Source organism: Cydia amplana, chromosome 22 (genome assembly GCF_948474715.1).
Source record: "Cydia amplana chromosome 22, ilCydAmpl1.1, whole genome shotgun sequence".
Taxonomy (NCBI): Eukaryota; Metazoa; Arthropoda; class Insecta; order Lepidoptera; family Tortricidae; genus Cydia; species Cydia amplana.
In genome coordinates, this window is record NC_086090.1 from 8,517,663 (window position 1) to 8,527,692 (window position 10,030).

A 10,030-nucleotide genomic window follows, 5' to 3' on the forward strand; every position below is an offset into this window, starting at 1 on the left:
ACTATCAGATTGAATTAGATTAAAACGAGAGAATGTACCCCTGCAATCAGAAACAAACAATAACTCTTCAAGTCTTCACGCAGAAGAAGCTTACCTACATCCATCCACAGTATTAATCGTTCGATGACGTCCTGGCATTCTCCCGTGAAGAAAATACTTGCTGTAAGTTACTCGCTTCTCGCTAACCGTCGACGATAGAACACCTGCCTTACTGACAACAACATGCAACATGAAGCATCCTCTATGCCATCTAGCGGTAGATAGTAGAGATAATAGAAATGCCATCTAGCGGCAGATAGCAGAATAATATTTTGCGAAAGCAGTAGCGTTGTAGTACACGTTGTAAAATGCAGATAGCGCATATAAACTAGAACTGTCAATTTTGATTCATAGATATTTCTACTTTTCACACGTACGATTCGTTATACGCTTTACTAATATTTTGAGTATGCTGCACTGATAGTGATACGGATACTGTTTTTTTTAATAAGAAAAATATCTCAAGTATTTTCAACCTACACATATTATATTATCATAATTGTATTATTTTCTATTAGCTTATTTGTTTAAACAGGAAAATTATTTATTTCAGTATTCCACTTTTCTTGACAGCTGATTCGCCAGAAACGTAGATATAGCGTTGAATTTGACATCTCAATGTCATCTCACAATACAATACAAAAGTAACGGCCGCAATTTCTTCAAGCATAATCATGAAATAATTATTTTATTTTATTTCTTTTCTACTTTTGACGCTTTCTTCGTAGTAACAAAATGGAAACAAAGAAAACACAAGTTAGAAGCCGTAAGTGTTGAATACCCCGTGTCATACTCATATATCGTGAGCTGAACATTTAATTTGTATAAAAATGTGTGTTTTCAGGCTTCAATAAGCTGTCATTAAAGAAAAACAAGACGAAGCTTGAAGAGATTAAACCCAACCGAAGTTCTGATGTGTTTATTCTAGACGACTCGTTTGATAGGTTAAAGCTAGACTTCCCTCGTGTAAGTTTGAATCTTTTATACATTCAGCAGCAAATCTAGCTAAGGCGCACTTGCACCATCCAACCCACCATCCCACTAACCCGGGGTTAAGCGGTTAAACCGTTAACCTAGTGTCAAATTGTACTGGTAACCATGGCGACTCCATGTTTAACAAGTTAACCCTGGGTTAGTGGAATGGTGCAAGTGGGCATAAGAGGGTAACATGCTCAAAACTATCTACTCACCCCCAGACCAGCCAGGGCTCTAGCTCTGGCCAGAGGCCGTGAGTTCAAGTCTCACCCAAGACAGTAATTTTTCCACTTTTAAATTTATTCTAAACTTAATAGCATTGTTCACAGATGTTTCTGGTTGTTAAAAATTAAAATATCTAACAAGTTATTGCCGAATAAGAGAGCATTTTAAAATTCTCAGCTGTTTACCAGTTTTTGATGCTGACTGTACCTAATAACTTTATTTCTGTAGTAATCAATAAATCATTAAAAATTAAGACTAATTCATTAGTCTTAATTTTTTTTGATAAAGATAAAGATAAAAGATAGTTTATTCAAGTAGGCATAATTACAATGCGCTTATGAACGTCAAATAAAGCTAGGTAGACCGGCTCCAACCCTACACCTCTGCCCCGAGAAGATTTAAATCCCCCCTCAATTGGAGGAGGGTATCCCAATATGGGACCGGCAACAAACTCGGCGGGACACATCTTTTCAAAAATAATTACATCTTATAATTAACATGCATTACGAGAAAATAAGGGAAAAAATACAATTTAAATTACTATAGAATTCATGCAATTATACACATAAGGTGTAATAGAAATTTGATTTAGAAAATATACATATGTACATGGAATCATACAATCAAATCAATCAATACAATCATACAATTTGGAAATGATTAAGTCTGGATTTTAGTGTTAGAACAACGACTGATAATTTGATCTAATCTTGATAGCTGGTAATTAAGTTTTAGCTGGTATTTGATTACTCATTGCCTAAAAATGCTGTGCTAAAATAATGTGCTGTCAAAAAGATAGATAGAAGTAATTATTACAGAAATATATAGAGATATTAGAGATAATTGTAATAGTCTAATATTAGATAAATGTTACAAAAGCATACCTTCCCTGGGTCTTATAGCGTGATAAGATACCTTACCTTACTCAGTTTTAAAATTTTAACCCTAAATTTTTGTAATTGATTCGCTTGGCAAAAAAGATCTATTAAAGTCAATGTGGCTAATTCCGTCATAGGGACTATTCCGTCTACTAGCATTTTTCTCGAACAACACACAAAATTGATAATTTCATTGACAAAGCACCAATTGACCTGTAGATACTTTTTTCAGACTATGTTATTATGTTGTTATTGCGACAAATGGAAGATTTTTCGGCGAGCCCTATGCCTCTAATGAGGGATAACAGTAATGCATCATCATCATCATCATCATGTTATTGTCTTATTTCAGATACAATCTACACCTAAACTTCAATCTCCGATAGTTATTAATGACTCAGATGAATTTGAAAATGACTTGCCGAAAGAGGTGAGACAACCCAGCAAAGCTGGTAATGTAAGTTGTCACATTTTATAACACTTATTAAGATCTTCTTTTTAATTAACCCTTTTACTGCCTGCCTTTGACGACTGGTCTGGCCTAGTGGGTAGTGAACCTGCCTGTGAAGCCGCGGTCCTGGGTTCGAATCCCAGTAAGGGCATTTATTTGGGTGATGAGCACAGATATTTCTGCTGTGCTAACAACATATGCAGTAATTGCAGTTGAAAAGTCATGCAATTGTTTATCTTGTTCTCTTTGAATAAGTTCTTTATTTAAACGACGATTTTCATGCAAGTACTGCACTTACTATAACATGTACATGTACATGTTCGACTAAATGAACGGTCCGAAATAAATGATTTTTATTTTATTTTATTTTTTACTATTAGCAGGGCAGATTTGTTCCTGAGTCTTGGGTGTTTTCTATGTATTTATGTATTTGTATATTATATATATCGTTGTCTGAGTACCCACGACAGAAGCCTTCTTGGGCTTACTGTGGTCGTGGTCTGTGTAAGAATGTCCTATAATATTTATTTATTTATTTACTGCCAAAGATGGAGAGGTTACAGCCCAATTTCAACCTTCGTGCATTCCGATAAGGTTGACGATGGCGTGACGTTCAAAGGGCTTATTACTTAGTTATTTTTCACTGTACTGTTTAACAAATGTCACTGAATTGTTTAAAAATATAACCTTCATCATTTTCCAGGTTTCCTTTAACCGCTCCAACGAATCTCCTCTTCGAGAGAATTTAAAACCAAGACCCAGTATAGGAGGGTGGTCACCGGCCCAACAAATATTATGCGCCACGCCGAGAACCGAACCTGTACCCTCAACGCCCAAAGACAAAGCCAACGAGTCGCTAGAAAAATGCTCGATAAAGAAAATACATCACTCCCAAAAGAAATTACTTGACGACATCTACGGCGAAGTGTGGAAGTCCATACCAACTTTATTTAAAACTGTATCACACAAAAATGACATCGATGGAATTTCAAAAAAACTTAACTTTAATGATGATGATGATGACAGTGACAAAGAAAATATTCACGTAAGACTGAAAAAGACTAAAGAACTATATTTGACAGATTCCGACAGAAAACATTTAACTAAAGGTGCGGAAGGAGAGAAATCTTCAAAAAAGAAATTATTTACAGAAAAAATTGTCACACCCCAGCTGACTGTCAAAAAGACTGAAAAACCGGCTGTCAAGAGAAATGTAAACTCGACTGTCAAGAAGAAATTACCACCGGGTAAATCTGTGACAGAATTAGTGAAGTATTTGGAAGAAGACGTGGACAGTTTAGTGAAGCGGGTTGAAAATGTTGCTGTTACTCCGGACAATGTTAAGAAATTGACTTTCATGGGATCTTTGGCAGGTAACAATTGACTTTTTATAAACTTTTACTTAGTTTTACCAGTTTTTGTGTCTCTTTGTAAGTAAAATACCTGTCCCTATGTGTATAAAATGCTAGGTCTCCATTGTCAATGCGCGGCCGTCGTGAACGCTACTCACATGCAGTGTATTGTGTATGTGCTTGAAAATAAAGACCGCTCTCCGAAACATTTCGCCCAAGTTATGTTTGCACTGTAAATTACCGTTGATTATGTTGATGTTGTAAGCTTGTTCCCCAACTTGTGCCTGAATGTTCTGTAATACCCATACATCGGGATTTTCGGTGCGGGAATGTTTTACACTAGCCAAATAACAGGTAAAAACTGTAAAAAATTATACTAATTTAACATTTCTAAGAACATTTGGACCTTACCACCTACGTTTAATTCATAGTTTGGTAATTATATTACAATAAACAAAGTTATAAATACACGAAATCATTCACGCACCGAAAACCCCGATGTATGGACTAATACCAATAAGACAATATAAATGTTTCAGACTACAACGTCCCGTCGTGGCGGTGTCATCGCGAAGCGTTCCAGTACCGGGACAACTTCAAGAACCTTCGCGAGCAACTCACGCGCAGGTATTATTTGTAATCATTTGTACCGATCTCGTATGCATAGAAGTCGTTTATCTGTCCCCTACCAGGCGTGGCTCACTCCGCGATTTCGTCGCTTTGCTACAGGTAGCTACAATTACATCCGTTCCACACCAATTTTGGTGGCTAGCCATAAGCCGCGCGTGGCGCTGTCGCCACCTAGCGGCCATATCTGTCCTGATCGTAACAGACGCGTTTTGTTAGAGAGTGAGTCTTCTGTACCTAGTACCATTATTTATTCTGTGCCTACCCTGAGTACTCTCATAATAAATTGCACTATTTTAACACATTCGTTGCCACCCAGCCAAACAAGACATCCGCGCCAGGCCACAACAATTTCGTCATATAAAGCTGTAGTACCACGATACCGACTATCGGGTCGTCCGGCCTGGGAACGAAATCATAAAATACCCGATAGTCGGGTTTTCGGCACTGAATGTGTTAAAAGTATCTTGCATACCATATTCAGCCACATCCTATGATTCGCTTTTGCTGGATGTAGGAACAATATGTTTGTTTTCATAGCCACTATTTATAATCCTGCACCAAAGAAACTGTCTCTGTTTAGCCCAATGGTTGACTGGTAGAGAATGCCTCAAGGCGTTAAGTCCGCCATTTGTACTCTTTTTGTGTAAATTTGTGCAATAAAGTTTAAATAGATAAATAATAAATATATGAAAGATTATAACGTACTCGGATTTTAAATTTAATTTTCATTTCGAAACTACTTTTCTTTTGAAGTTTATCAGCAGTGCTGATTAAGTGCTATTTACGAGCAAGTGTGACAATAAATACATACTTATGCTTTTCTGTACTTCAGGTTATACGAGGAATTCAACAGGGTGGTTTTCGACAATGCCCTGGATAACGACCTGCCCATCGTGTGGGACAGCAAACTCAGGTGTACCGCTGGGTAAGACCCATATATCACAGAATATACAATAATATGAAGTGAATATGTATATGTCGGCGGCCGATCGTAAGATCAGGCATATCGTGAAACGTGAAAATCTTTGACCCGTTCCCTGAGTCGACGGAGCCCCGCTACGCGGGGCTCCTATTTCTGGCCTGTTTGCCCGGGTTGGTCTCGGACTGTCTAGAACACAAAATGACTAGTGTAATATTTTGCCTATATCCCTTTTAGTCCACATCGCAAACGGTCTCGGACACAAAATGACTACAATTATTTAGACCTTTATTTACCTACATTTCGTCGGTTTATCTTTACGTTAGCGATGTCGACGAAGCCCCGCTGCCGCGGGGCTCCTATTTCTGTGCGGTTTGGCCTTCGGCCATTTGAAGATACCTAACGAACCTAACATACCTATATGTGGTCATTTTGTGTTCTAGACCGTTTGCGATGTAGACTAAAAGAGATATAGGCAAAATATTACACTAGTCATTTTGTGTTCTAGACAGTCCGAGATCAAAGCGTTTGCCCTTCGGGCATCTAAAGCAGCCTAACGAACCTATCCTACCTATATATTGGTTTAATGTCACTCGTCAAAACATTACACAGGAACATTACGATATGCCTGATCTTACGATCGGCCGCCGAAAAATACATATTATTTGATAACAGTTTTGAATGATTCACGGTTAGTTTGACTAGACTTATATAGACGGGGATATGAACCGTGATTACCTTTCGTATTGTTTTCGAGCTCCCGATATTTCGACGCAGTTACATGCATCTTGTTCACGGGTAACTGAAGATAGCGGGCGGGTGTCAAAGTTGTGTAGACCGCGCTCGGAGGTAATCACGGTTCATATCCCGGTCTATATAAGTCATATTATTTGATATTTTGTATGGCAGAGTCAATTACCTGTAATACTGTCCCTTATATATTCGTTTATAACCTGTACCCATTAACGTTCCAGTACAACAACAAACCGCCTAGTCAAAACAGCGCGAGGCAACCGCATCCGCACCTCATCAATAAAACTGTCAGTCAAAGTACTGGACACGCCTCAACGGGTCCGGGACACTCTTATACACGAGCTGTGTCATGCTGCGACTTGGCTGGTCGACTCAGAGTTGAAAGCTGGACATGGACCGCTGTGGAAGAAATGGTAAGCGTTTAAAATAGGAATAATCATGAAAAAATCTAGTGAAAACATCGAGAGGTGACTAAATTCGCACCTCCTCAATAAAACTCTCAGTGAAAGTTCTGGACACTCCACAACGGGTCCGAGACACTCTTATACACGAGCTGTGTCATGCTGCGACTTGGCTGGTCGACTCAGAGTTGAAAGCTGGACACGGGCCGCTGTGGAAGAAATGGTAGGCGTTTAAAATAGGAATAAACATGAAAAAAAACTAGTAAAAACTTTGCGAGGCGACCATCAACACCTCATCCATAAAACTGACAGAAAAAGTTCTGGACACTCCACAGCGGGTCCGGGACACTCTTATCCCACCAAAAACATTTTCATGTAAAATGTTGTCAAGACGAAACCATAAGGCTCGCACTGACAAAAAGTTATCAGATCTCTTGTAGAGCCAAGCTTCTAACTCTACAGGCCCTACCTTCACAGACTCTACACCTTAGTCAAGATATGTGGCTTTGCCGTTTCATAATAAAAAATAACAAGAACTAGGTATTTTATAATAAAAAATAATGAATAGTGAATACATTTTTCACCTTACGCCCATGTGACGAAACGGCCAAGCCACATATCTTGACTAAGGTGTAGAGTCTGTGAAGGTAGGGCCTGTAGAGTTAGAAGTTTGGCTCTACAAGAGATCTGATAACTTTTTGTCAGTGCGAGCCTTATGGTTTCGTCTTGGCAACATTTTACATGAAAATGTTTTTGGTGGGATTTCACATCTTTTTGTAAGTTGCTATGACAATCTTCTGATTTAAAGGGTTGCGGGTGATTTACTATTAAAAATCCTGAAATACGTACCTGGGGGCATCTTTTATATACAATCTGCTTTTTAGTGATTCCCCATACAATCATCAACCCCCTTTTTCCACCCCTTTTCACCCTTACGGGGTGATTTTGGGGTTGATTTTGGGGTTGAAACTATTTTATATCCATCCCCATACAAAATTCCACCCCCCTTTTCACACCCTTAGGGGCTAATCATTTCAAGTTTTTGAATTATTTTGTTGTTTGTGGACTAATACTATCTCACATACCAAATTTCAGCTTCCTAGGACTTCAGGAAGTACCCTAGAGGTTTTGATGATCAACAGTGAGTGAGTGAGTCAGTGACGAAATCGGGGTTTTTTAGACATTAATAAAATCTAAAGTATAAGAGCTATGCAATTGAAATTTTTTATGCTTAATAAGTCCACTATTGACATCATATCCCGAGAGTTTTGTTTATCTGGTATAATCCAAACCCAAGTTAAGAGGGTTCAAAAAAACGACGAAGCGCTTCGAGAAAAGGTAGGTAGTGCAAATGAATTCTTGGACATGAAATTTAATTAATTAGACTTGACTTGTATAACATTAATAATTAATATATTATAAATAGAGTCATTATTTGTATATGTTTTGCATGATAGTTTATAAGTTTTGTACATATTTTGCATACCATTTATGGTTAAACATGAAACCTACCACCTATCGCATGAACACCGATGTACCTGGTAATGTTTATCGCAAATAAAAGATTCTTATTCTTATTCTTGCGCTTCGCTTTGCTCGTCTTGGCGGGGGCACTACCGTGCCCCCCGATACACTGAGCTGTGTCATGCTGCGACTTGGCTGGTCGACTCAGAGTTGAGAGCTGGACATGGGCCGCTGTGGAAGAAATGGTAAGCGTTTGAAATAGGAATAAACATGAAAAAATGTAGTAAAATTTAAAATTCCTTATTGTCCCCAGGGCGTCCCGCGCTCTGCGAGTGATCCCCGAGCTGGGCGACATCTCGCGCTGTCACGACATGGAGATACACTACAAATACACATACAAGTGCACCAAGTGCGGGTACAGGTATGTACTAGTATCGATGCCAATCTAAATTGGACCTTATCACCGAGCAAGTTAGGTCGGTTTCCGAGTGATCCCCGAGCTGGGCGACATCTCGCGCAGTCACGACATGGATATACACTACAAATACACATACAAGTGCACCAAGTGCGGCTACAGGTGTGTACTAGTATCGATGCCAATCTAAATTGAACCTTATCACAAAGCGAGTTGGGTCGGTTTCCGAGTCATCCCCGAGCTGGGCGACATCTCGCGCTGTCACGACATGGAGATACTCTACAAATACACATACAAGTGCACCAAGTGCGGCTACAGGTATGTACTGCACGGTGTAGTATCTCTATGTTACTTATTTGTTTACATTTTTAGGATTCCGTACCCAAAGGGTAAAAACGGAACCCTATTACTAAGACTCCTCTGTCCGTCTGTCTGTCCGTCCGTCTGTCTGTCTGCCACCAGGCTATATCTCGTGAACCGTGATAGCTAGACAGTTGAAATATTCACAGATGATGTATTTCTGTTGCCGCTATAACAACAAATATTAAAAAGTACGGAATCCTCGGTGGCCGAGTCCGACTCTGACTTGTCCGGTTTTATTTGCCATTGATTTGAACTCTCCACTGGACATAAACTAATTTGCATTGTCTTTTCGCAGCATCCAACGCCACTCCAAATCCATAGACATAACCAAGAAATGCTGCGGTTACTGCCGCGGTACATTCGAGATCATAGTCAACAAGAAAACCAAAGACGGCCATGTTGTGTCCACACCGGCGCGCAAGGGCGGCGCGAACGAATTCGCCATGTATGTCAAAGAAAACTACGGGACGATGAAGGATGGGAAAACACACGCACAGGTTATGAAGATATTGGGAGAACAGTTTTCGGCTAAGAAGAAACCTAAGGAGGCTACTTAACCCCTCAACTGGTCTAAAATTCTCAAGCAAAAAACGACCTAGAAGTTTGAAGGTTAGAGATGTATTTGGACTGTCTTTGTTGATGCGATGTCATCTTTGAAACGAGTGATAAGGAAGGAGGTATTATGTCCTTAAAAAAAATACTAGACAATCTGCCAAAACTGTCATTTTAGCACAAAACCAAACAGATTTTGTAGTAGATTGGGGAATCGACATGTCATTTTCTCGTTTCATACCCCGTTTTTTATGATTAGAAATTTTCTAACCTCAAAAGTAGTGGTCATTGACTTTTTCTTCCGAAATGCTGTTCCTATGATGTCTAATATTGCGGTCCAATAATTGTATATGTAAACGACAGTACATATAATTCACTGCATAGTTACTCAGATTTAATTTTGGAGGTTATACAATTTCAACTACTACTTAACTGTCTAAAAAACGAGGTATATTATTTACTAATTTCCATGTCAAAGAACTACTTTTTGTACAGAATTCGACATTAACTATATTGTATATTGACTTGTATAATATATTTTGCAACTTATCTCGTGTATTGAGATATTAACACTTTCTATAAGGTAAGTATACATTGGTTTGTTTAATTTATT

General features: G+C 38.8%; 1 protein-coding gene across 1 annotated transcript; it reads left to right on the forward strand.

Annotated features, from left to right (window-relative positions):
* Nucleotides 1–727: 727 nt before the first annotated feature.
* On the forward strand, nucleotides 728–9,445 carry LOC134658430 (germ cell nuclear acidic protein-like). The gene is made up of 9 exons (XM_063514113.1): nucleotides 728–805; nucleotides 884–1,005; nucleotides 2,470–2,574; nucleotides 3,272–3,941; nucleotides 4,460–4,547; nucleotides 5,383–5,475; nucleotides 6,444–6,635; nucleotides 8,401–8,508; nucleotides 9,161–9,445. Exons 1-9 carry the CDS (start codon nucleotides 775–777, stop codon nucleotides 9,420–9,422), a joined length of 1,671 nt encoding a protein of 556 aa, XP_063370183.1. The 5' UTR covers nucleotides 728–774; the 3' UTR covers nucleotides 9,423–9,445.
* The last annotated feature ends 585 nt before the right edge of the window (nucleotides 9,446–10,030 follow it).

What these genes read in the sequence shown, in the direction of transcription:
- LOC134658430 (XM_063514113.1), top strand. Translation starts at nt 775, where the DNA reads ATGGAAACAAAGAAAACACAAGTTAGAAGCC. An exon ending in TAAAGCTAGACTTCCCTCGT is followed by an intron (nt 1,006 to 2,469) that starts GTAAGTTTGAAT and finishes GTCTTATTTCAG; the next exon opens with ATACAATCTACACCTAAACT. An exon ending in AAACTCAGGTGTACCGCTGG is followed by an intron (nt 5,476 to 6,443) that starts GTAAGACCCATA and finishes TTAACGTTCCAG; the next exon opens with TACAACAACAAACCGCCTAG.